Below are 27,313 nucleotides of genomic sequence, written 5' to 3' on the forward strand. Positions count from 1 at the left end.
AAGATCTAGAGCAATAACAGACGCATAAATAAATCAATGAGCAGCTCTTTGCTGCCAGCAGCAGGGAAACCTCGGGCTGATTAAATGCAGACGTGGGGTGTCTGCCAGGACAGGAGGGCGGCGGGGTACAAGGAACCGGCGTGGAGGCGAAGGGTGGGGGGAAGGGAGGCCGGGGCAGGAGCGACGGGAAAGACCCAAAGCCACGTTTTTAAACATGGAGGGGGGGAATTTTAAAGGCAAACAGTACGGGGGAGGGAGGAGGGCCGGGCTGCGGGCCCCCGGGCCTCCCAGCCACCCGAGGCAACTTTCCGGGCGGGAGGTGCGGCCCGAGGGGCGGCGCCGGCGGCGGGAGGCGGGAGTCCGAGGCCGAGGGAGGGGGGGAGTCACTTTAAAGGCTCTTTCTTACCCATAATGCTTTGTGGGGACGTTGACAAGTGGATCCAAGATGGCGTAGAAAGTAATGACAGGTAAGTCCTGACTTCCCCCTTCTCTGCTGCTGGGACCGCTCCGCGAGCTGCCGGAGCCCTCCGGAGAGGGGACCGGACTCCCCTCCGGTCCTCCGAGTCCCGGGAAGGGCGGCCCCGGGGCGGGCCTGGGGCCCAGACGGCCCGCGGCGGGGCCTGGGAAGCGGGGCTCTTCGAGGCGAGGCCCGGACGCTGGGGCTGTTTACAGCTTCTTCCCCTCCCTGGCCCCCTTCCCCTCCGCTGGGGGCCGCGGAGCCCTCGGCCCAGGCCGTGGAGGGGGCCTCGCAGACCCCGGCCGCGAGCCTGAGGGAGGTTTGTCCAGCCCACGGCACTCCGGGAGGGGGAGTCGAGCCGCCTTGCACGCTCGCCTCCTCCGGGTCGCGGCTGGGGGTGGGGAGCGTGCAGGCCTCCCACGCCCCGCTCGATTGCCCCCTCTGGGCTCGGACTTCCACGCGGGGTGGGGCGGGGGCCGGAGGGTGGGCGCGGGGAAAAGTGGGTCAGGGGTGCACCCTTCCCTCCCCCGCCGAGGGCTGTTGCCTGAGCTTTACTTTCTTTACCCCCTTTCTCCGCCCCCTCCTCGGAAATTCTCATTGGCCCACAAGCACATCAACAAAAATAAAAACAGAGGATCCTTTCCTGGAGATTCCTTCAAGACTTCCCTTTTCTTGAGCTAAGGGACCGCAGTTTTATCTAAGGAACTTTGATTGCTCTCCCCCCAAATTATTTGAGGCTTCTGCACCCTCCCCTTTGCTGAGGATTCTCCAGCCAGGGTTGGAAATCAGGGTCTTAGGATTCTTCTTGGATTGAGACCCTCAGGTTTTGTTTGAAACTCAAAATTGTTGTTCCTTCACCCTCACCACTTACACTTTTCAGGCAAATCGTTCATAGATGTGGAACTCCAGAGACAGTGGATTCCTGGAGTTGGGCGGGGGGAGGGGGAGGAAGGCGTCGTCCTGGCTAGTTGTTAATTTTGCCCTCTTAAACTCTTATGAATGGATTTCTTCTCCTTCATCTCTTCTTTTTTCTCCTTTTTTTTCATTTCATGTTTTGAAAGTAAGGTCAGTCAGATATGACATTTTTATGTTTGGATTTTAAGAGCACTTTATAATTATTCTTTTATCACACAGAGAGGAAATGTTTTTGTTTTAAAGTAAAGCAAACAGACTCATTTACAAAGCTGCATACTGTATACCATTTTGGTAACTTTTTCCATTTGAAATTTATATGCCCTTTCACTTCAGGCTGATAGAATGTTTGCTACTGATCATGTCTCTTACTGGTGTTGTATAGACACATTATACTTTTCTGTTTATCTCAGGAATTGGATGAAGTAATTGATCACTAAAGAACTACAGTGCTGGTGAGATGTGTAAGGTGAGACTGCAGTTAAAAATGATTTACCTTTTTTCCTTCTTTATTTTAATCAAGTCATGAGGGTGAGACTGAAACTAAGTAATTTGATGGGGCCATCTTTATTTCCAAATCACTCACTCAGTCAAATGGGAGTAGAGGCAGGGCTAGATTTGGAAAGGACAACTGTGTCAAGTATACCAAACTTTTCAGCTACTGGAGCTTATCCAGAGCCAAGTGTTATTTGCAGCCATCCTTGATTAGTATCTTCACCAGGGGTAATTATAGTTTGCCTATTTAAATTCCCTTGTGTAACTTTAATTGAATGTCTTAATTTTATCTGTGCTTTGGTGTCCATCACTTAGTCTGCATTGAGTGTTAGTGATTGTGTATGTGGATTTTGTATGTCTGCAGTTTGTGGGACTCGTGTAAAGTACACCCTTTCCATTGGAAAGCGTTATTTCAGGCACATCCTGCTTTTATTTTCTGAAAAATGGAACAGTGCTTGTCTCTCTCATAATTATTTGGAAATAAAAATGATAGTGTTGCATTTTGGTTATAGGTTATTAGGGATGAGACTGGCTTGTCATTATCTTCTGGTCACATGTAGTGTGTGAATTCAGAGTGTTGCTTTATTTAATCTAACTTATAAGGCTTTGGATTTATAGAACATTATTAATATAGTGTCAATGAACAGTCAGTATTCTGTACTGGTGAGAAGGAGAGTGGTTTGCTAATTTTACATTCTTCACAAGCAATTTTCTCAACTTTAAAAATATATCTTTTTATTTATTTTTTATTTTAGTCATCGTAGATGTACTATACTACAGTGTGTGTGAGTGTGTCTGTAAAATATTTTACTATGGTTTATTGAGAAAATGTAAGTTGTTATGGTAGATTGGTTACTGCAGCGTTTTTTTTTTTTTCCTTTAACACATCTGGGTAGCCTTTGAATTTTGAAGTCCACTCACAAAGTTTTCATCTCTATCACACATCTGTTTAAGAAGAGTAAGCTGTGCTTTATTTTATTCCAGATTGAGGCATACAATTGACATTTTTGCCTTAAAAAAAAAAACTTGGGAGAGGAAGGTGGACATAAACCAAGATCTTTTTGTAAGTGCACACACCACATTTGCTTGTGTTTGAAACTCAGAAGTGCTTGTGTGTATTACATTTATTTTTATTCTTAGCAGAGCAAATATGGATTTTAAAATTTATTTATTTTCAGCTTACAGATGGAGGCATATTCATGCCTTAGACCTCCCAAACTGTACCTTTTATCTTTTTTTTTTAATACATATTACTTTGTGGAAAGAACCAATGATCTACTTTTGGGCCTATGGAGATGTTTGTTTATAATCCAAAAGGGAATATTTAGAAATAGGTAATCTTGTGTGGCTAGTGTTGTTTGGCCTGAGCTGTGTCAAGACATTTTCCACAATTTTCACACATGTAGACCATGTGAAGTGTTAGTATTCACTTCAAAGTGAAGTTGGTGGTTGGCCACCGAACAGGTTGTCACACGAAGCATTCTAAAATGGGAAATGCCATAGTATTGAAGTTTGTGGTGAAGCGGGGTCTGTGTCTTTGAGCTGAATGAAGACACAGCTTTTTTAGTCTGTCCTTTTGGCTGGGAAGCTGGGACACTATTTTTAGGTAAGGCGGGAGTTTTGGGGAGTCAGTAAGTGCCTCTGTCAGCTGGTGTGCTTGATTTTTGCAGTTGTTAGCAAGAAGTTTCATTTCTAATACCATAAGTATTCAATCTGCATTGTTTTAAAGTCTGTATACATTTATGGACAGTCCAGTGTTTTACTGGAGAAGGGAGTGATGCCAAAATAACAGGGGAAATCATTCCTACTTGCAAAGGCCTTGTGTAGTTTAAAAATATAGAGCATATTCATGAAAGGCTAAGAATATTGCAGAGGGACCTACAAATAAGTAGACCAGATCTTACACATGCATTTTTGTTCTCTGTTTAAGAAGTAGGCATGGTATTGATATTAAATGCAAATTAGTCTATAATTATCTGTCAGACTATATTTAAGATTCTAAATGCAGGCCCAGCACAAGAAGTAAGGTCCTTTGCCTGTTGTTTTAAATGCATAGTAGATTTGGGGCCAAGTTTATCAACTTGTCGGTAAACAAGAGGTGGGGAGGAGCTACTTAAAAAATTATAAACAGATTGTGATGGCTGTTTATTTCCATAAACTTGGATAAGTATACACGCAAATATAATTTGATTTCTAAGTAATAGTTTGAATTGTTTTCTAGGAGAGAAGTATATGTGTGGAGAGTGTGGCCACAGCAGCTTGTAGTTCATTTAAATTGCTGGGTGTAGTCGGGATGGCTTCGGTAGCATTGGCTAGGAGCAGCGTAAAACTTAGTGGTCTGTCCCTTCTCCGGTGGCTGAGATTATCCTTTTGAGCCACACTGAATTTAATAGAGTTAATATTCCTCTTTCAAAAATAAATAGTAGATATAACATGAAGATTTTTAATTTATATGTATATATATGTGTACATGTATATTTATATATGTATATATCTTTATTTTAAAAGCTACCAATTGTATAAAGCAAATTGAAAGTTTTTCAGCGTACTACTGAAGAGTCATACCAACTTGTTTCCTGGTGTAAATTGTACTGGGTCAGTTTCTCCAGGGGCAGGAAGTTGTATGGTAAAGCCAGAATTTGTGTGTTCAACTTGTTTTGACTCTCCAAAACCCTGATTCATCATTAGGTTCTTCAGAGAATGCACGGCAAATTTTTTTGAGTAAACCATTGTGACGTGTGAATGTTTGTGATTTTTGTTATTTCTGTGCCATATTTTAGGTGTTCTCGGAACATCTGAATTTGCCTTTTTGCTTTCTTCTGTCGATATGCTCCTTGTGGTGAAAATATTCCTGTGAGGCGAGCTTCCTTTCAGTAGGCAATATGTGTAACTAATATAGTTAAAAAAATTATTATTTTTATGTAAAACTGATGCATGCTATGGTAAACAGATCGGAGCAGTGCTAAGTGTATGTAGGAAAAAAGATAAAAAGCCTCTGCTCTCCTTCCTCCATCTTTAGCCATGTCCCCCTAATCTGACCGTAGAAAGCAGTTGGTGTTACGTGGTGTTTGGAAGACCTCTCTTGCCTAGGTGCCCGGACAGTAGTGAAAGCAGAGGGAGAAGTCAGGGAAGGCATGGCCACTGAACCCGTTTAGATGTCAGGCAGGGATTCCGCCCTTATTTCCTGTAATGTTAATTAATATTGATAATCTTAAACTTCCATTAGTTTAAGATAACTGTAATTGAATTGTTAGTGAAACACTCAAACAGTTAATTGCATTGTCAGGTTGGTAAAGTTTTGATTTGTTGATCTTGTAAGGAAATAAATAATTGGAAATTGAATTCACATAACCTTAGGGCTGGGAGTAATGTTGGTAATTATCATCTGTGGAATTTTATGATGAGATGCACAGTATACTTACTATAGGCTTGTTATAACTCATTATCTTTCCTTTAGTTTTCAGAACAACTCCAAGATAGCTGTTATTTCTGCTTTGCAGAGGAAATTTAGGTTAAATGTGAATTAACGAACATAACGTCGCAAGACTAGTAAGTAGTGGTGCTGGCGTTGTGCCTTGGAAAGGGCGTTCTCTTTCCATTGCAGTATGCTCTGCTGCTTCTATCTAGTCTGTCTTATTTTCCAGATGAGGAAATTGAGGCCTGGAGAAGTCAAGTGACTTGCCCAAGGTCACACAGCTGATTAGTAGCAACATTAAACCAAACTTTTATCTCTGGACCCTTATCTCAGGACTCTTGGTCCTGGCTGGTTATGCTACATTTTATTGAAGTACTGTGGACCAAAAGACCATATGCTGTGACCACTGGATACAAATGCTTCAGAACTGATACATCAGCAGTGGTGTTTTCTAGTATGTATTAAAAGGTTCCTTCTCTCTCTTTCAGAAATTATAAAGAGCTCTGATGGGCTATTTGGGTGATACCCAGTGCAGTGAACTGCAGGTGAGTAAGGTCTGGGAGAGCCTTATTTACAAAGCAAGAACTTGATAATGCCTGAGGAAAAGACAAAAGAGACTTAATCTAGAGGAGGGTGTCTGGTCAGCAAGATGAGGTGGGACAAGGTGGAGGAAGTAGGGCACTGGTGCAGCAGTGGTGACCTGACTGAATTGGCTACTTCTGGAGCAGACTGGATGATGGTGAACCTACTCCAAACAGACTGCCTGACGCTTTGTCAGTTTGTTTGAGGAGAAGTGCAGGTAGGTTAATCTTCCACTTCTGTTTTGAATGAGTAACTGCACAGGGATTCAACCTATCTGCATATGATTGGATCTTCAGAGGTCCTTCAGTTTTTGTGTCAGCATTCTTGAGTGTTGATCACCCAGTGCTCTGATGAACGGGTTAAGTATTAAATTGTTTGTTTTCCCTGTTATCTACTGTGTGTGTATTGTCATGAATGACTGTATATATCTGCATTTTTGAGGATCTAGATGCCAAGAACATATCAAAGGAAACAAAAGGTTAAACTTTTTTCCTAATGGTTGTATTAGTCCTTCAAATTATTTGTTTTTTGCTGAAATGCCCTAAGAATAACATTTTAGTCTTGAGTATTTATTATTTCACAGTTAGTAATCTTCTTGGTCCATTATAGTATCTTGGCCATTCAGTATTAAACTAAGAAAACGGTAATACTACAGAAAAACAGAAGACTGTTTTAATATTGTTCTTGTGGGGCATCAGTGCTAAAATTATTTTTTGATACATTTTTAATACTAGTCCCAGAGACTTTAATGAGACAATGCTATATACTTTTAGGGTTTATAATTAAACTTAGGCTTGGCTACTTATTGATTGCTAAAGTAAAACATTGTTGTTTCTTGAGTTAGGGTAGTTTGCACATTCATCCCCCGCAGGTTCATGGGGGTGATCAGAAGACTAGTTGAGCTGGTTTCTTGGTCCTTGGAAAGCTGGGGTCTGGGTTGTCATAGGTCATTGTGATAAGAAGTGCATGAGCGTTCTCAGTTAAGGCCAAAGTGAGCAGTAAAAGAGAGGTGTGGTCCTCTTCCTGAGAGTATATCGAGTTTGCATCCTGGGACCCCTAGTTTCCTTAGTATGGTAGAACTTTCTCTCTTAAATTACAAAATAATTTAAGAATTGTTATTAAGTAAATTGTTAAGTATTTGGGTTACTACCCCTAAAACAGTTGATTTTCTTTTTGGCATTCTGTTAAAAAAATATATATGTATAGATATATATCTATATCTATATATATACACACACACACACACATATATATTATTGTACTCATTTTTAATTATGATGCATATAATTTGAATTTTTCTTATTTATTAGATTATGAAACATTTCCATGTTATAGTTGTCACAATTTTAATTGACATGATTACACTTTGAGAGACTGCAAAATATTTCATCAAGTCATGCCGTCAGTAATTTACTTCAATCTTTTTATGTTAGATGTTTATGTTGCTGGCTGGTTTTCAGTTAATACTTGAATCTATGTTATTGTAGATATTGTATTTTTTTCTGGCTAATTATATCTCTAGGATAAATTTTTGAATGCATTATTGTGTTAAATGGTATGAATGTTTTTATGGCTTTTGATATATATCGCCATACTGTTTTTTAAGAATGTTATACCAGTTTGTACTACTAACAGATATACAGACGAACCTGTTTCACCACAACTGGATATAAATACATTTTTTCCTTAAAAGTTTTTGCTTATTTAATCGTGTAAAGTGGCATTTGTACTTCTTTGTTCTATAACGTTGAATTTTTCTCTTTGAGTCTCTTCATGGTGAATTGTTTGTTCATATCCTTTGCTAGTTTAATCAGTAAACTATCGATGTGGGCTTTGGATGGTAAGGCACGTATAACCAGCTAATAAACAGGTGCTTATTAAAAAGATGATCAGAACATGTTCAGTGAGAATGTTCAGAGAGAGTCTAGTCTAGATGGTAAATTTTCTTGAGAATAGTGGTTGAAGGGGAACAGGTGAGTTATTCCAAGATTCAGTTCGGCACATGTTTAGTACGCACCCGTGTGTGCCACGTGTTGTGTCCTCTTAGTGCTTCTCAAGTCATCATGGCATGTACTTGGTTGAAGGAGGAGGCTGCTTGAGGCTGCTAGAGGCTTGACTTGTTGGGACTTCGGCTCTGAAGTCGCTTTGTGGAGGGCTGAGGGGATCACTGACTAGAACGTCTTTAGCTCATTCACGGCATACCACAGTGCCACGGCACTTTGAGAAGCTCTGTTCTGAAGGATACAAAGATGAATAAAACATCATTTCCTCTGACAAGGAACGAATCATCTAGTAGAGAGAGTAGGGGCACCAAAACAAGAAAGGACTAATAGGAATTTGAAGGGTGCTGTAAGAGGGGTTCAGACAAGGTGCTTAGGGGTTCAGTGGAGGGAGTGATACTGCCCCCTTGGGGATATAAGCTAACACTTCAACTGAGGAGGTGGCATTTAAATTGCACCACTGTGAAATTGAGGCGCCATGGCAAGAAGGGGGCATTCTGGAGGGAAGGGTAGCTTGAGCAAAGGCTGAGGGGTGGTGTTGGAAATGAGGTGGCTGTCCGGAAACTGCGTATCCAAATTACCCGGACCCTGGGTTACATGAAGGAACGTAGCGGACAGTGCGGCTGTTGAGAGGTCATGACTGGGTTTTGGAGAATGAATATGATGGATTGTCAGTGAGGAGAAACTAGAGACAGCGTTTTCAGTTGGGTTCCTGGTATTACTCCAGGTGAGGGATGATGAGTGCCTGAGTTGGTGTACTTGGGGATGAAAGGAGGTGGTGGAGTCAAGAGGTATTTTGGAGGTTGAACAGAGAGATGTGGTGACTGATTAGGTAGGAGGGGAAGCGAACAGTCAGTTCTATGTCTCAAGTCAGAGATGATGCTGAGGTTTTTATGGTTGGATGGCTGGCAGAATGGGGCAGCAGGAATACAGAAGTCAGGAGGAAGAACAGGCCTTAGGGGTTTAGGATAGAGAAAAGACGAGTTTGGTTTTGTGAGTTTAAGGAACTAGTAGAAAGGTGAAATCAGAATCTTAACCCTGGAAGGAACAGATGAGGAAGTTCAGGGCCCAGAGGAACTAGAGGGACCAGTGAGGTCTCACAGTTAGATAAAGCAGAGTGTAGACTGCAGCTGCCTGATTCCCAGTCCAGCACTCTCTTCACTGCCTCAGACTGAGAATCTTCTCTGCGGTGTTTTCCTCGCACCCAGGTGTGCTCAATAGGAAGCTGGAAGTGGCAGAGCTTATGTTGGGAGTGAAGAGTTTATTTCTTAATTACATTTTTTTTATTATGGAAAATTCCAGATGTATAGAAGTGGAAAGGGTATAATCAGTCCCACTGTACCCGTTGTTCAACTTTAATAGTTACTAATGCTGTTTCATCTGTTTCCTCCCTCTCCATCAGTTATATTGAAGTAAATCGGATAGAGTGTTTCGGTGAACCTGAACTCTGGGTATCTGTAGTTAAGGAGAATTGAACAGTTCAGTAGGGTATGTTCTGAGCTTTCTGGGTGGGGGTCTAGAGTGAACAGAAGTAGTATTAATTGCCAGAATTCCTGGGCAAATCACTTACGTCTTCTGAGCCTTCGTTTGTCTGTGAGATGGAGGTAATAATGGCAGCGTCACAGAATCACCTGAGATAAGGTGTAGAAAACCCTCTGTGAACTGTGAGCCTGAAGTGACGCAGGTTTTAGTTGTTGGTAATAACAGAAAGGTGATGCTGTTCCTTTGGGCTTCTGTGTTGCTGGCATTCAGTACATTTTTATTATTCAGCAAAGAATTATGTGAGGTACCTGAGGCTTCAACAGGGAACAAAACAGGCAAAATCTCAGCTCTCCTGGAGCTCATGTTCTAGGTCTGGAGTATAATAGGAAGCTAATACCTTAATAGTGATTAGTGTGGGCCAGACACTGTTCTAAGTGCTTTCATATTTTACCCTATTTAATTCTTGCAGCAATGCCTTGAAGTGTAGCACTGTTATTATTCCCATTTTGCAGATTTGGAAATCAAAGCAAATGTTTAAGCAGATTGCCTCAGGTCACAATGCCAGGATTCATATTGAGGCAGAGCTGGCTTCAAGCCTATACTCTTACCCCTGTGCCATTAGAACGCTTCAGCTCATTCATGGCGTACTAGTGTTTGATACAAATAAAAAAGGTAGGCCCTGATTGAAATTATCCCTAAACAAGTAAGTGTTCTCTTCTTGTGGGAGAAAAAAGACAAAAACAAATGAAAAAAATGGCAGTACACAGTTCTCTGTGGATGGGGGTATATTAATATTCTTACATTGACAAGTATTTTTCTTCCTAACTTTTTATAGCCTTCACCAACTTTCTTGGTTTCTTTAGATACAAATGGCCACCTCAGTGGAAGGAAGTCATTTTCCTGCTGGTACTTGGGAAGAATGGCTTCTTGAATGAAGCCCTTCTTGTTTACAGTTCTTCTTTTTCTCCTGCTGCTCTCTCCTTACCTTGGGGCAGTTCCCTTCTCTGATTTCCCCTGTTCTCTGCTCCTCCTTTTGCACACAGCTGTGGTGTCCCTTCCCAGTCTCACCAGCTGCCCATGTTCTCAAGGATTTCCTTCCTTCTGCCTTTGCCTTCTCTTCCCTGGCCTGCCTCTGTCAGTCACCTTGGGCCTTACCCTCTGTTTTGGCTTTTCTGAGTTTATTCATTGGGACGAACATCAGGACCAATTTCCCGCCCCTGGCTCTGGCGCTGCCCTGCCAGCTCTTGTTTCTCCTTCATGGGCAGGGAAGATTGGGAAATGGGCAGTGAGCATTCCTTAAGTTTGCATCGGGATTAGGACATGGGTCTCACTCCTTTTAAGGAGGGTTAGGAGGGTATTACGGCTTGCATACTTGTGGGTTTTTTTTTAATATTGTTAAAATATACATAACATAAAATTTACCATTTTAATCATTTTAGCATACAATTCGGTGTCATTAAGGGCATTCACGTTGTTGTACAGCCAGCACCACCATCCATCTCCGGAACTTTGTCATCTTCCCAAATTGCAGTTTTGTACTCATTAAACACTAACCCTCCATTCCCCTCTCCCTCAAGCACCTGGCAAACATCATTCTACTTTCTGTTTCTAAGAATTTGAATAGGGTCCATTCATACCATAGGTACCTCATGTAAGTGCACTGATACAATATTTGTCTTTTTGCGACTGGCTTATTTCACTTAGCATGTCTTCAAGGTTCATCCATATTGTAGCATGTGGCAGCATTTTCTTCCTTTTTAAGGCTAAATAATATACCATTGTATGTAAATATATTTTTAAAAATTCATCCATTTTTTTGATAGACACTCGGGTTGCTTCCACCTTTTGGCTGTTGTGAATTATGTTGCTGTGAACTTGGGTGTATACATATCTGTTCAGGTCCCTACTTTCAGTTCTTTTGGGAAATGCCCAGAAGTGGAATTGTTAGATCATATGGTAATTCTGTGTTTAATTTTTTGAGGAATCCCCGTATTTGTATTCCATGGCAGTAGCACCATTTTATGTCCACCAGAAATGTAAAAGGGTTCCAATTTCTCCACACCCTCACCAACAGTTATTTTCTATTTTTTTGATAGTAGCCATCCTAATGGGTGTGAAATGATAATATATACTTGTTTTTAAAGGTGTTTTATGTAGAATAATAGAATTTCAGGACTAGAAATGGTATTAAAGATTTCTAATTCAGTTAGCTGTAGACAGCAACGAATGTTCTCATATGTCTTAGCATTTTCACTTCTTTCTCAGTTGGAAAAAGGCATTTTGGGCAGATGGGTGTCTACTGGATCTTTGGCTCAAGATGAACTATGTCTGACCCAGGCAGGGTACATGGAATGCAGCTTTGTAAGAGATCTGCTCTTCTCTTCTGCCAGTGACTCTATTTCTTATACCTCTTTACAGTTTCCAACTGTGTCTTCTGGGTTATTTAATCTTCTTTCTGGCTTCTTTAAGGGATAAGGTAATTGTATTCAAATAAACATATTGGACTTCCCTGGTGGCGCAGCGGTTGGGGGTCCGCCTGCCGATGCAGGGGGCTCGGGTTCGTGCCCCGGTCCAGGAAGATCCCACATGCCGCGGAGCGGCTGGGCCCGTGAGCCATGGCCGCTGAGCCTGCGCGTCCGGAGCCTGTGCTCCGCAACGGGAGAGGCCACAACAGTGAGAGGCCCGCGTACCGCAAAAAAAAAAAAAAACCCCCCACAAATAAACATATTTATTTAAAAAAACTAGGTAAGTTAGCAATTAATGAGCCCAAGATCAGTATAAACTGCTCAGATGATTAAAAAGACTGTATTCAATATCAATTTGAAGGAAACCTAAATATTACTCCTGGATGTTAGCTATAATTCCTTACTATGTAAAATAAGTCACCCCTTTTCAATCTTTTTTTTTTTAATTTGGAGGAGATGAATTAAGCAGCATAAAATAAAATATATTTACGAGAAGATTATAACTTCTGGATTAGTTTGTGTTTTGAATCTTTTTTAAGTTAAAGAAAACTGTTAGTTTAATTTATATTATGAAAATCTTTACGCCTACAGCAAAGTTGTAAGAATAGTATAATTAATACCCAATTGTTAGCGTTATGTCATAATTTGCCTTGTCTCTCTTTCTCTGTCAAATAGCTAGAGTTTTTCTTTTTCCTGAGCCAGGTGAAAGTAAGTGGCAGACATCTCAGATGGCATTTCATTCATACTTCACCATGTGTCTCCTAAGAATGAGGACATGTTTCTTCATAAACATAATACCATTATCACACCTAAGAAGATAATTCAGTAATACTAATAGTTATACTATCAGATATCAAGTCCATGTATAATTTTTCCTATTTCTCCCCAAAATATATTTTATTTCTTTGGTTTCTTTTTTTTAAAAATTTATTTATTTAATTTATTTATTTTTGGCTGCGTTGGGTCTTCGTTGCTGTGTGCGGGCTTTCTCTAGTTGCGGCAAGCAGGGGCTACTCTTCATTGCGGTGCGTGTACTTCTCACTGTGGTGGCTTCTCTTGTTGCGGAGCACAGGCTCTAGGCGTGCGGGCTTCAGCAGTTGTGGCGCACGGGCTTAGTTGCTCTGCAGCATGCGGGATCTTCCCGGACCAGGGCTCAAACCCGTGTCCCCTGCACTGGCAGGCGGATTCTTAACCATTGCCCCACCAGTTATTCTTTTTTTAAAAAATTATTTCCTCATTTGTTTTTATGTGATGATGCCTTTATTTATTTATTTTTTATTATTGTTTATTTTTGGCTGTGTTGGGTCTTTGTTGCTGCACGTGGGCCTTCTCTAGTTGTGGCATGTGGGGGCTACTCTTCGTTGTGGTGTGCGGACTTCTCATTGTGGTGGCTTCTCTTGTTGCGGAGCATGGGCTCTAGGTGCGTGGGCTTCAGTAATTGCAGCACCCAGGCTCAGTAGTTGTGGCACACAGGCCCTAGAGTGCGTGGGCTTCAGTAGTTGCAGTGTGTAGCCTCAGTAGTTGTGGCTCGCGGGCTCTAGAGCGCAGGCTCAGCAGTTGTGGTGCACGGGCTTAGTTGCTCCACGGCATGTGGGATCTTCCTGGACCAGGGCTCGAACCCGTGTCCCCTGCATTGGCAGGTGGACTCTCAACCGCTGTGCCACCAGGGAAGCCCGGTATGCTTTTGTGTTAATTATGCAGTTGGCTCTCTTGCGTTGATTTACATTTTATTTATAAAGCTCAACTGCTTTGGATTATGATGTGTTTACAAGGCTACACAGATAATCTGGAAGGGAAAATGAAGAAATACAAATGACAGAAAATGTTTTATAATAATAAAATTTTCTTGGCAAGCAGCAACCTTTTCTCAAAGTCAGTCTTTTAATATAATTTGCTTGCTTCATAAATATGGGTTTTTTGTTTTTTCATATCTTTATTGATTAGTAAGCATGTTAAATGACTTGGGAGGAATCTCTCTTCAAGAAATAATTTGGAATTATTGATCCAGAATGCTGACCATTCTCAAAAATGGGCCAGGAAAATCAAAGTAATAGATGGAAAAAAAAAATCTCAATTTTAGCTCTTGATATAACTTTTCTTAAATTTAGGGTTTTTTTTTTAATAATTTAAGTTACTAAAACACATGGTGGAAGGTCCATCAAGATATTTATTTTATGTATTTAAAGCATTTTACTTTGCTGTATTGAATTCCATTCATTCTGGAATTTAGGAGAATTTACCTCTTTATGAAAGAGATTATTCAGAGTAGAAAATGATTGATGACCTTCGCTTCCAGTTTTCTTCTCAATAGACTTAGTCTCTCTTCTAATGCTTCTTGCATACTCAGTAATTTTATAAGTTTTAGAGAAAAATGCAAGTCTGGCTGAATATTAAGCACAGTACAATAAGTAAAGCTTTTTTACTTTGCAGAATATTTTACATGTGTGTCCCATAGATTCATCAGAGATTCTAGTTTTGCATAAAGGCAAGTACATTTCAAGACAATACAACATCCCTGTCTATGACATTGGCATTCGAATGAGGAGTGAATTTGGTTCAGGACAGTTCTTGGAATGCTTGGCATGTAGGTTATTTTAGGTCAACTCTTTCGGAAATTCAATTAGAGTATTTATTGAATGGTTTTAGTGAGCTGAATGGTTGTCATGGGGATATAGATGATATAAAACATGACTCCTATTTATAAAATAGTTGTGTTCGTCAGATAAGGCATCTTACATGATGTATTTAATCCAAGATAATGGATGAGTAAGAGGCAGATCATTCTATAGGAAGTAATTTTGGTTTTGAGAGAGGCATTCTTAGGGAAATAGGCCTTGAAGTGTTCATTTAGAGCTGGGCAGGATTCAGGTCCGGAGAGAGGAGGGAAAGGATATTTGGGTAGAGGGAAGGGCATTGGCAGAGCCTCAGAGGCCTGACGGTCCCTGGGGCCTGTGTGGGAATGGTGGGAAAGTTGGGTTGCAGTCAGCCTGTGGGTGGCCTGGACGTTGGGTAATGAGCATGGCTGTCAGTTTATGGGCGCCCTCTCTAGAGTGGTCTGTAACTTGCTTCCTCCCTGAGGAAGTGTGACATGCTTGTGCTAGCTGCAGTGTCTTCCCCACAGCTGTGCTGTCCATTGAGGAGAAGGGGGCCTGCTCTGCCATGGCTTCCTTACTCCTCAGGGTATGGCATGTGAGTTATTTTAATAATGTATCAATCTGCTTTTTCTTTCTTTTGTCACAATGCATTTACTTTCTAAAGTGGTCTTGTTTTCAGGATAATAATTGGGTTTCCACAGGGAAAATAATAATGTATGAGGCAAATTACTGACTAAAGGCAAATTACTGACTTAAAAATACGAATCTCTAATTTTTTTTCTAGTAGTTCTTCTTTTGTTTAAATTTTTGTTTTGTTCGTTATGTAAAGAAACTTATGTATAGTAATTTCTGCTCAGGTGGATAGTGGTAATGTTTAGCACAGCTCATTGGTCTTCTGAAACCTTTACAAATGCAGTCTGATTCATTCCAGCCAAGTTAATTATGAGGTAGATAATTTTTTTTCCCTAATGGAGACAAATGTAAAAGACAGATACAGAAATCATCTTCAGTTTAGATTGAAGAAATTTTAGTTACTACTGTTTGTTCCTGCTATTTGATCACAGTTTATTTTTATTTTTTGAAGTCTGTCTCTAATCAAATAAGATTTAATTTTTTAGAAGTAAAAGAGGACCATGACTAAATTAATAAGAAAAGTTAATTTAGGACAATAATTGATTTTTAAAAATATAAAAGTATATTTCATGACTTGATTTCAAGATGATCTGGCGGTTATCCTTACACTGTTGCAGAAGGAAGTCCACAGTGGGACGAGAATGGTGCTTACAAATCACCTCCCTTATTATCTATTACTGAACATGTCTTAGTCCAGGCCAGTCTGCCTGCCACCTCGGTGGTACACTGTTGACTTCATTTTTCTTCCAGTATTTACTTTTGGTCCTGGACCAGTTATCTAGCTGTGATGGGATTCTTCAAAAGTATCCTACATTTTGTACCTAGTGAACTAGTGATTGTTCTGTTTGCAGACATTCTTTCTGAGGCTCTGCTCTTGCCTTGAAAACCTGCATTTGCAGAAAGGGAAATGTATAGATTTCCCTTTTAAATTTATTTATTTTTATTTATTTTTTATTTATTTTTGGCTGTGTTGGGTCTTCGTTTCTGCGCGAGGGCTTTCTCTCGTTGCGGCGAGCGGGGACCACTCTTCATCGCGGTGCGCGGGCCCCTCACTGCCGCGGCCTCTCTTGTTGCGGAGCGCAGGCTCCAGACGCGCAGGCTCAGTAGTTGTGGCTCACGGGCCCAGTTGCCCTGTGGTATGTGGGATCCTCCCAGACCAGGTCTCGAACCCGTGTTCCCCCCATCGGCAGGCAGACTCTCAACCACTGCGCCACCAGGGAAGCCCAGGTTTTCCTTTTATTAACAAACTTATCCTTCTTTATCTCTTTCCAGTTTTTTTTTTTTTTTTTTTTTTTTTTTTTTTTTTGCTGTACGCGGGCCTCTCACTGCTGTGGCCTCTCCCGTTGTGGAGCACAGGCTCCGGACATGCAGGCCCAGCGGCCATGACTCACGGGCCCAGCCGCTCCACGGCATGTGGGATCTTCCCGGACCGGGGCACGAACCCGTGTGCCCTGCATCGGCAGGCGGACTCTCAACCACTGCGCCACCAGGGAAGCCCCTCTTTCCAGTTTTTAAAAACCGTGTCCATTGTGATATTGGGATTCATATTTTAAAAATAATTTAAAAATTTTATTCTTAAAATTATCATACACTAAAACTAAGTTTTTTCTTTTATTCTGTTAATTTCACACTTGTAGTTTGTGCAACCATCACTACAATCAGAATACAGAATAATATTATCACTCTCCAGAATTCCCTAATGCTATCCTTTTATAGTTAACTGTCCCCGTCCTATAACCTCTGCAACCACTGATCTTTTCTCCATTCCTATAGTTTTGTCTTTTTGAGAATTTCATATAAATGGAATCATACATGTAAGCTTTTGAGACTGGGTTCTTTTACTCTGTCTTTGAGATTCATCTAAGTTATTGCATGTATTGAAAGTTTATTCCTTTTTATTACTGAGTAGTTTTCCATTGTCACTCATTGAAGGACATTAGGGTTGTTTCCAATTTTTAACAGTTACGTATAGAGCTGCTGTAAACATTTGTGTACAGACTTTTGTGCAAACATAGTTTTCATTTCTCTGTCTCTAGGGTAGCTGTCTCTGGGGAGAGGGGATTGCTGGGTGATATAGTGAGTATATTTTTAACTTTATAAGAAACTGTCAGCCCTTTTTCCAGAGTGTCTGTACCACTTTATATTCTCCCACTAGCAGCAGTGTATGAGAATTCCCCCTATTCCACATCACTGATACTATCAGTGATTTTAATTTAGCCATTCTAATAGGTATGTGGTAATATCTTATCATGGTTTTAATTTGCATTTCTCTGATGACTAATGCCATTGGACATCTTTTCGTGTGCTTATTTGCCATCATTAGATCCTCTTAGTGGAGTGCCCGTTAAAATGTTTTGCCTAGCTTTTTTTTTTTTTTTTTTTTTGCGGTACGCGGGCCTCTCACTGTTGTGGCCTCTCCCGTTGCGGAGCACAGGCTCCGGACGCGCAGGCTCAGCGGCCATGGCTCACGGGCCCAGCCGCTCCGCAGCATGTGGGATCTTCCCGGACTGGGGCACGAATCCGTGTCCCCTGCATCGGCAGGCGGACTCTCAACCACTGCGCCACCAGGGAAGCCCTGCCTAGCTTTTAATTGGGTTGTTTTCTTACTGTTGAGTTTTGAGAATTCTTTATATATTTGGATACAAATCCTTTTTCAGGTATGTGATTTGCAGTTGTTTTTTTCTCAGTCTTTAGCTTGGCTTCCTATCCTTCTAACATAATAGTGTCTTTCAAAGAGCAAAAAGGTTTAATTTTGAGAAAGTCCAATGCATAAATTTTTTTCTTTTTTATATTATACTAAGATGGGTAGATTTTAAAATAAGTTTCTGTTCTATAAAAGTGGTGAAAAGTAACTTAGTGATGGGAATGTTCTCATAAAGTTGACTTTGTGGAAGGTGCAAATGTTATTTTCTGGCAAGGTAGTACTATATAATATGCTCCTTAGTCTTGGCAACACCTAGGACTTCTGTTTAACCAAAGAATGCAATTGATTGAGGTTTGTGAGGGTTTTCACACTTTTTAAAAAAATGATGATCACTAATGTGGTTAAATATGTATACTTTCATAATGCAGAACTATGTAGGAATTAGTCCTTAAGACTCTTCCAGGGTTAAAATATTACATTCACATTTGATGCTTTTGGGAGTGCCTGAGTTTGAGTTTCTGCTTCACTGGAACAGCATGAGAACTTTGAGTGTAGGTTCAGATTCAGTGTCATGGCTAAAAGCACGAGTTGCATCAGAATGTCTGCATTTGAATCGTGCCTTTTATTAACAGTGTAACTGTGGGTGAGTAACTTAACTTCTCTGTGCTTCAGTTTCCTTATCTGTTAGTGGGAATGATAATAATAACATCCACCTTGTAAGGTCGTTTATGAGGAATCAAGCAGATTACATAATATAGTCATTTCAACAGCCTCTGGCCCACAGTAGGCATTCAGCAAATGGCTCTTGTTATTATTTTTATTATTATTGCTGAAATAGCTTTATGATAAAATTGTTTAAACAAATGTTTTGGAATATTTTCAAGAGTCGGAATAACCACGTATCACAGTAAGTCATTTCTCTCCCATGCCCACTTTTTTCTCTTTGCACTTATTATTAATCAATACCTGTGACCAGTGTTTTTAATAATCATGTGTATATACACTGTTTTACAAGACAACTGTCAGTTCATTCCATTTTTCACATCCTGTGAGGTACTAATCAGATATACACATATACATCAATTCGCTTCAGCTGCCTGAAATACCAACCTAAATTGGCTTAAGCTGGAAAGAAGTTTGAGTTAGGCTCACCTAACTGCGAAGTCAGGCACAGCTGGCTGGATTCAGGGCTCAAGTAAAGTCATCAGGACTCAGGTTCTCCCCACGAGTCAACTCTGCCTTTCCTTGTATGGACTTCAGTTGCAGGAGCTGTATGTTACAAAAATGGCTGTAGCATATTCACCCCCTGTAGCCTGTCAGCGTTTAGATTCAGCCGGAAAGAGTGCCTGTCTCTTTCCCAGAAGCCTCAGCAAGTCTCATGATGTCTCATTGGCTCTTATGGGGTCACATGTCTGACCTGGAGCCAATCGCTGTTTGAGGCTGTGAGACTGGGATTGGCCAGTTCTGGTCACATGGCACCCCTGGCTCTTTGGCAGAGTCGACCCCACTGGAGCCATGCCGACTGAGAGTCGGAGAGAGGTACCTACTCTGAGGGAATTTGTGGGCTTTTATCACCAGAAAAAGGGATGGACGCTGGCTGGTCAAACGACTAATATGCTATTAGGCTCTTTTTGTAGATCGGCAACAGATCACAGGGGTTAATGGATTTGAATTAGAATCTTGGTTACTGATTCCAGCTTTTTTGTCTGTGAAGTTACATCCTCCAGGAATGCCGTTCCCCACAGGGGCAGGAGTTTGCAGAAAGTTAGTGTTGTGTATTCTTTTGGTGAAAGTTGGATAATTTTTAACACGAAGAGAAAGAGTCGAGGCAAATAGGGGTGGCCCTCGCAATGGGTGGACGTGGTGCTTCTTCCCACACTGGTGGGTTCAAGCGACTCAGCGCCCTTCTCCAGGCCTTTCTGTCCCCGTGGCAGAGGCTGTACAAGACCCAGCTTGGTCAGTGTCTGTCCACCACGTAGCAGGGTCGCGTGCTGTAGACACGGGTGTATCCGTGTATCCTGGCCAAGAGTGTCGGCTACATGGTGAGGTGTGTCTGGGAGCTGGCCTCGTGTAGAGGTAGTTTCTAGATCTGCGTTTTTTGTAGTCCATTTTAGCGTGGCTTGAGACATTGTCTCTCTTTGACCTCGTCTGGCAGTTTTTATTTTACGTTTTTCAAGAAGGCACTTGAACTTCTTCAGGAGTATGTGTAGCCAGGTCACGCTGTTTTCTGAAGAACCAGGGAAGACAGTTACCAGAGACCTGCCTTGTATGGAGAGCTACACTACAGAAGTACCTGCAGTGAGGGTCAGGGAGACCGCAGTTAGAAATGAACTGTTGGGACCTGATTAATTAACAAACGTAATTGTGGTAGGCATCTTCATATCCAGTGCTGAGGTGGGCACCTGAGCCTCCATATCAGAGACATTAACTCTTGAAATTAAGTCACTTTCCCCCATAGCTCCCAGAGTTAGTAATTCTGTCCCTAATCTCTACTTCTGTGTTACTTTTATTGAGATATCCCTGGCTAATATGTTTGGTGATTAATGTTGACGGTAGTCTTTGTGATCTCCCCTCAGAGCCAGTTTTAGGGGTTAGCTTGTCTTCGTCAGCGACGTACAAGTACACTTGTTTCTCCAATGGCTATTGGGGAGCATAATCATTATTATGATTGCATAATCATAACCATTATTATTTTATCGAGATGGAGAAAATGGGTGAAAATAATTCCTCTGTCAAGTAGATAAAGTAGTTACATAACATGATATTTTATTTTCTATGAATACAGTGTTGTATGTTGAAATCTGTAAAGTGATTTCCATTTTGTATAAATTGAAAATATGGAATTTTAGTGAAATAACAATAGCTAACTAACACTTACTGAGCACTCACTGTATGCCAGGCATTCTTTTAAGCACTTTACACGTATTATTTCACTTAATTCTTAAGTGAAAATAAATAACCATAGGAGGTAGGTATTAGTTGTCTTCTTGCCATTTTAGAGGTGAGCAAGTTGAGATACTTGAGGCTGAGTCATTTGCTCCAGGTCACACAGCTGGTGAGTGACACAGTTGGTGAGTGACAGCTGGTGAGTTCTGAATGTAAGTCCTCTGGCTCCAAGTCTGTGCTTTGGATCACTGTGCTGTGTTTTCTCCCTAGCAAAGATTTTAGCTCATGTGTTGTTAGTTTTTCGTTTCATTTTCCTTCTTTTTGTAATACTTTCTAGATGTGGGCTAGGAATTTTATAGAGGAGATTTGCTAATTCTAGGACCTTTGGAATCCATGGATGTATCCATCTTCTGTTGCTGTTATTGGGCAAGCAAACACTGTATGCTTGTTCATATCAGTAGGTCTCAACCAGGAATGATTTTGCCCCCCAGGGGACGTTTGCTGATGTCTGGAGATAGACATCTTTAGTTGTTGTAAGTCAGGAGACGTGCTCCTGGCACCTAGTGGTCAGAGGCCGGGATGCTGCTGAAACATCTTATGAAGCACAGGACAGCCTTCCGCAACGAAGAATTGTTCAGCCCAAAATGTCAATAGCATCAGCTCTGGCCTATAGAATAAGTTACTGATGATCTTGTAATGCCATTCTGATCTCTAATGGGCAAAGTCACGTTAGTAATGTAGAAATGATTACTTTTGATGTTTATTTGATAATTGATTTCCCCAAATTAATGCATGTTTGTATAAGGGACATAAACACCAACTATAACTTAAATATTTAAGTTCCCCTAAAGTAAACTGGGAATTATAGCCCACTGAGGGAGAGCTGAGGAAGTTTAAAGGGAGGCCACGTAATGCCTGAGGATGCAATACTCTAAATATTTGTTGGATTACCTTGTGAATAACACAATTAGATTTCATTTTTTGTGTTAACTTGTCAAATGTATAAACATTTTAAATATCCTGTAATTTTAAAAACCGTGTTTTGGTATTTTTTTTAATAAAAATTTCATACTTAGAAAAGTGGAGAATATTACATTGTACCCCGTGTATGTACCACCCATATTTAACAAACGCTGACAAATACTGAAATCCATTTTGAGCTCTTTCTCATCCCATCCCTTAGGTGTTTCTACATTTTTTGTTATACAAAACATCTCAAAAGTTGAAGGGGCCTGGACCTCTTCCGATGTCTGTCATCAGGCCTCACTCACTGCTGCTGCCTTTTGTCTGCCTGTCAGCTTCTCCCCTCATCTTTCACTGCAGTATATAGGCGGCAGAGGGCAGAGCCAGGTTGTCTTTTCAGAGCTGGAAAGGCCAGGCCGAGAGTGGATATGCAGGCTGGAGGGAGGCGGGAGGACAGTAAGTATGGGTTTCCCCCAATGACTGAAAGCAGAGCATTCCCAGGAAACCTTCCATAAGCCGACATGGCGTAAAGCGAAGAAGCAGTGACCATAGGACACATCTTGCTAACGGATGCACAAAATAAATTGAGCTGAAGCACAGAAGTCCAGTGACAGTTCAGAGCTATGGTGGCTTGATGCTGAGGTGCTGAGTGGTTCCCGGGAAGGAGCTGGGCGGTGCCCCTTGCACCCACTTTTGCAGCTCACAGTGCGGATCGCCTCTGTAAGGGCTGCTGCGAAACACACGCCGAGCGCTGTTTTCACTTCCCCCCTTTTTGTAAAAATAGCTATCCTCTTTGGATTTCTTTTGGTTAGGAAAACACGCACTAACGTGGGTCCTTCCTAAAAGCGAAGTGGCATAAATGGAGCTTTGGAAAGATGGAGGAGACCTGTACCTTGGGGCCATTTGGTAAGGTAGAAAGTGGGGAGAGTGAGCGAGGGTGGGAACAGGCAAGAAGAGCAGTCTCCATCCCGACGGAGATGGTGATAAGAGGTCAGCAAGGGTGATCCTCCGAAGCAGTGTTGTGACTCTCAGGTCCAAGGGTTTTAGGTCTTCTTTGCCCAGGTTTTCTGCTCCCTGCATTATGAGTGATAGAGCTCAGGAGAGGCTGCGCTTGAATTCTCAATCTCTATTACTTGGACTGCTTAGTGGTCTGTTATTAATGGCAATGCCTGCTTCTCACCAGTTGTTCACAGGACTTCTACATGATAGGTTCCTTCTTTTTTTTTTTTTTTTTTTTTTTTGACCGCACCATGCTGCCTGCGGGATCTTAGTTCCCCAACCAGGGATCAAACGCTCCCCCCGCCCATTTCTGCCATGGAAGCGCGGAGTCCCAACCACTGGACTGCCCGATAGGTTCCTTCTTTATTTAAACACCTCCCATCATGCTCCATTGCTATGGAATAAAGCCCTCACTTCTTGTGGCATTGGAGGGCATTCTTAGCTCCTCTCCCTCCTTCTCTGACACACGTGGAGTGTATCGTGTGCTTTCTCTGCCGCGGTGGTTTCTCGTGCGTATTCTCTCTGAGAAGCTCCCCTGTGCTCTCCTGTCATCTCTGCACAGTGACCTTGTGTTCTTCTTCTGAGGCCAGCTCATGCCTTTCGGCAGATGGAAGGTATTTCTCGTTATTTTTCACTTGTGCTTTGCCTGTCTTGCTAGAATCTGAGTTTCTCGAAAGGAGTGATGACGTGCTTCCTCATTGAGTTTAGTGCTGCTAACACAGGGCCTGGCCTCAGGAAATGTTTGCTGAACTGAATTAATAGCCAGTTCAAACTTGCCCTTGAGCCAGTGTTTTGTACTGGTGGGAAAAATCCTACATGGTATGGACTTTGATTCTCTGCAGTCTCAGTTACAGAATTATAAGACCGAAAATAGGAGGCTGGGATAGGAAACATTTTTGTACCTTCTGGTTTTTACAAAAAGAGACGCCTTCATGGCTTACTACACTTTGTAATATTCAGCATCATGTTTCATTTATAAATTTGATGTATTGTTGGCATGATCCTGACTTACGGTTGATACTTTGCTTGAATTTTAGTGAAGACTTCATAAAATAGAAAGGAGAAGCATAGAGTTTGTAGCGTCAGTAGTTGCTCCTCAGCTCTGACCTTGATCAAAAGGCTGCTTGAGAGTAACTATTCAGATAGCTAGTTGGGCCAGTTGAGTTAGGAATGGGGCTAGAATTGATAATTAGTAACTTTTTAAAACCTTTTCTGATTTGTTCTTTCTCCCTGTCTTTAGGATTTTTGTCCCTGAGTCATGGAAGACAGAAGAGCTGAGAAGTCATGTGAACAAGCGTGTGAATCACTTAAGAGACAGGACTATGAAATGACCCTCAAGCACTGCACAGAGGCCCTCCTTTCTCTTGGCCAGTACTCCATGGCTGACTTCACAGGGCCGTGTCCACTGGAGATAGAAAGCATCAAAATCGAGAGTCTTCTTTACAGAATCGCCTCCTTTTTGCAGCTGGTGAGTAAACACTGTCAATGAGCCAGTGCTGAACCATGTAAAATGGCTGTTTTCTGTGAGTGGGACTCTTGCTGATCACTGCTGCTACAAATCACCACATTCTGGGCTGAGGACATGAGTGAAGTGGCTAGTGATTGCTGAATATCTTTGATGGCAAGTAACTGTGTTTTTAAGCCTTGAAAGTATTACTATCGTATAGCATTTTGGATTATTCACTCCATTCAACAAATATTTCAACCAATATTATTCACTCAATTCAACGAATGTTTACGCTGTTCTAGGTATCTGCTATACGTTGGTGAAAGAGAAGGAGAAAGATCCCTCCTTCCTAGTACTTTTTCTAGTGGGGGGCAGACAATAAACCATAGGCATTATAAATAGGTAAACACTTTAGATTGTTAGAAGGTAACAGTCTGCATGGAAAAAAAGTAGAATAGAGGGTTACTAGGGTTAGGGTTAGGGTTGCAGTTTTAAATTGGGTTAAGATGGGCCTCATGATAAGGTGATAGGAAGGAGGTAAGGAAGTGAGCCATGTTGAAATCTGGAAGAAGATCGTGACAGGCAGAGGGAACAGTCAGTGCGGAATTCCTGAGGCGGAAGCATGCCTTCCACGTCTGAGGAACAGTTGGGAGGCCCTTGTGCTGGAGTAACGTGCCCAAGGGGGAGAGTGCAACAGGGCTAGATCCTGTGGGACCCTTCAGGCCACTGTAAGGGCTGGTGTCTGCTCTACTTGAGATGGGACACTGTGCTGGGATTTTGAGCAGAGGAGTGGCATGGTCTGCTTTAATAGGAGTTATTTGGCCTTTGTGTTGAGAATAGACTGTAAAAGAATAAGAGCAGATGCAGGGAGACTAGTTTGGAAGCTGTTAGAATAATCTAGGCCAGCGGTGAAGTGGCTCAGATCAAAATGCTAGCAGTGGAGATGGTGAGAAGTGGTTTGTTCTGGTTACAATCTGAAGATAGAACGAAGCAGATGTCCTAATGTACTGAAGGCAGGGAGTGAGAGATATGGAGCAGGCATAGTTTACTTACTTTGCCCTTTTTTTGTCTGAGCAATTGGAAGCGTGGAGTTTCCTTACACTGAGATGAGAGGGCTGTAGGTGGGGAAATGGGAGATGGGAAAGAGTTCATTTTGGACATACTGATTGAGATGGGAGATGGGAAAGAGTTCATTTTGGACATACTGATTGAGATGACGTTTAGATATCCAGCTGGAGATGTTGAATAAGCAGTTGGAAATGCAGGTCTGGAGTTTGGGAGAGAGGTCTGGGCTAAAGATGTTGATTGGAGAGTCTGTGGCCTGTAGATGATATATAAAGTCTTAGACCTGGGTCAGATCAGCAGGGGAATGAGTACAGGTAGAGAGAAGGGGCGGGCTGAGGACTTAGTCTTGTGGCACTAGTTTAAGAGGTTGGGAGGAGAAGCAAAGACCTGAAAAGCAGCCCGTGAGGTTAAGGAAAACTAAGAGAGTAAGATGTCCTAGGAACCAATCAAAGAAGGCCTGTGTCCAAAGGAGGGAAGGTTCAGTGTCGGTTGCTGTGGGTGGAGTCGTGAGGATTGAGAATTGACTGAGAAATGACAGTGTGTCTAAATGGGTACATGTAAGTGTATCTAACTGGATCCACTGGCAGTCACTGGTGACCTCCATGAGAGCAGCTTCCATGGAGTGGTGGGTGAAAGCCTAATAAAAGAGAGTTTAAGAGAAAGTCAGCGGGAAGGGAATTGAAATACATGATACAGACAATTCTTGAGGAGTTTGCCCCACTGAAGCACAAAAAAATGGAATGGTAGCTGGTGGGAGAAGTGAAGTGAAGAGAAGGATCTTTTCAGTTGAGGGAAATAAGAGCATGTTTGTTTCTAGGACTGAACCGTTAGAAAACAAAAAATTAATGATGTAGGAGAAATAGAAGAAGCTTGCTGGAGCGCTGTTCTTGAGTAGGCCCTGGAACAGATCTGCACAGGCTTTAGGAAGGAACAGCGATGGCTCACCTGGTAACAGGTGGAAGGCACAGTGTGCCGGGAAGCGGGCAGCCATGGTAGTGGCCATCCGTGGAAAGTCTCTTCTCAGGGCTGCAGTTTACTCAGTGAAGTCATTAGCTGAGAGTGAGGATGGGGAAGAGATTTCTGGTGGCTTGAGGTTGGAGAGGGCGAGGGGAGGAGTGTGAATAAATGGCCTAGGGAAGTGTACTGTAATGTCTGTTTGTAGAATGTTGTGTAAACCTTGGCCAGAGGTAGCTTTACTCTGTGCATATTAAATTTGCAACATTAGTGATTAAACTTTGAAACAAAGCTGAGCTTTTTGATAAAATCTGTTTTAAGCAGCCCTTGAACTACTTAACTTTATCTTGTATCTTTTATTTTGCAGAAAAACTATGGGCAAGCTGATGAAGATTGTAGGCATGGTATGTTTAAAAGCAGGATTCTTTTCTGCTGTGAAGATTTTGAATTATTTAATTGAGCAGTGTTTAAGATTTGTTTTTTATATGCTAATTTCAAAAGTGATTATAATATTTAAAAAACCCACCTCATGGTGGTGCTGAGTGACTAATTTGGATGGCGACTTTCCTGCTATGATGGGTGCACACATGAACATTGTTCCTAATCACGAGTGTTGGCATTGCTGTCACTCCCTTGGGAACATTGATAATGCCCTTTTAAAGTTTGTGTGAGTATTTTCAGTCAATAAAGAGCCATATTTTAAGAACTGTAGCACATAACACACATTGATTAAAACGTTAAGCTTGGATAAATTGAAAAGCTGGGCCTCTGCCTCCTAAAATGTTCTTTTCCCCTTCATTAGAAGATTTCCCTTAGAGAGCAGAGACTGGCTAGAATGCTCTTTGGTGCTTTTTCCTGTTTTCTTTTGGGCAGGAAATTGATTAGTAAGATCCGTGCTCTTTGGGTACTCATAGACTAGGGATCCTTTTCTTGGAGATTGCTGCCAGTTCACTAGAATGAGTCTAGAAGTGAGTGGGAGGAGGGTTCCGGGTACATTCTCTCACACTCTTGGTGGGAGTGTGGCACAGCTCAGTGATTTGGATAATATAATGTTTCAATTATCCAGATTGGGGTTGGGGGGCTGAGGTGTCTAACATAAGTTAAAGTTTTTTTTCCTATTTGCTCCTTTGTGTCAAAACTCTTAAAAGTATTAGCTCTTTTTGTTGTTAACCTTACAAAACCATCTTATCTACTCCTGGGGCATATTGGACATAATTTAACCATTCATTAAAGATTCAGTGACCTCTTTGTAAACCTTGCTTCATAGGATTGTATACTTTGGGAGTTAATTGGCATGAGAGATATCTAGTACCATCTTCC

The 27,313-nt window shown here is 41.7% G+C and overlaps 1 protein-coding gene across 1 annotated transcript in view; it reads left to right on the forward strand.

Annotated features, from left to right (window-relative positions):
* The first annotated feature begins 420 nt into the window (after positions 1-420).
* HELZ (helicase with zinc finger) overlaps positions 421-27,313 on the forward strand; it is a 144,252-nt gene continuing 117,359 nt past the window's right edge. The window contains exons 1-5 of the mRNA XM_060290814.1: positions 421-467; positions 1,783-1,838; positions 5,768-5,824; positions 23,768-23,995; positions 26,361-26,397. Of these exons, the coding sequence (XP_060146797.1) occupies positions 23,786-23,995; positions 26,361-26,397 (247 nt within the window). The 5' untranslated portion in view covers positions 421-467; positions 1,783-1,838; positions 5,768-5,824; positions 23,768-23,785. The remainder of the gene's footprint in view (positions 468-1,782; positions 1,839-5,767; positions 5,825-23,767; positions 23,996-26,360; positions 26,398-27,313) is intronic.

The sequence above is a fragment of the Globicephala melas genome, chromosome 20, assembly GCF_963455315.2.
Source record: "Globicephala melas chromosome 20, mGloMel1.2, whole genome shotgun sequence".
Classification (NCBI taxonomy): Eukaryota; Metazoa; Chordata; class Mammalia; order Artiodactyla; family Delphinidae; genus Globicephala; species Globicephala melas.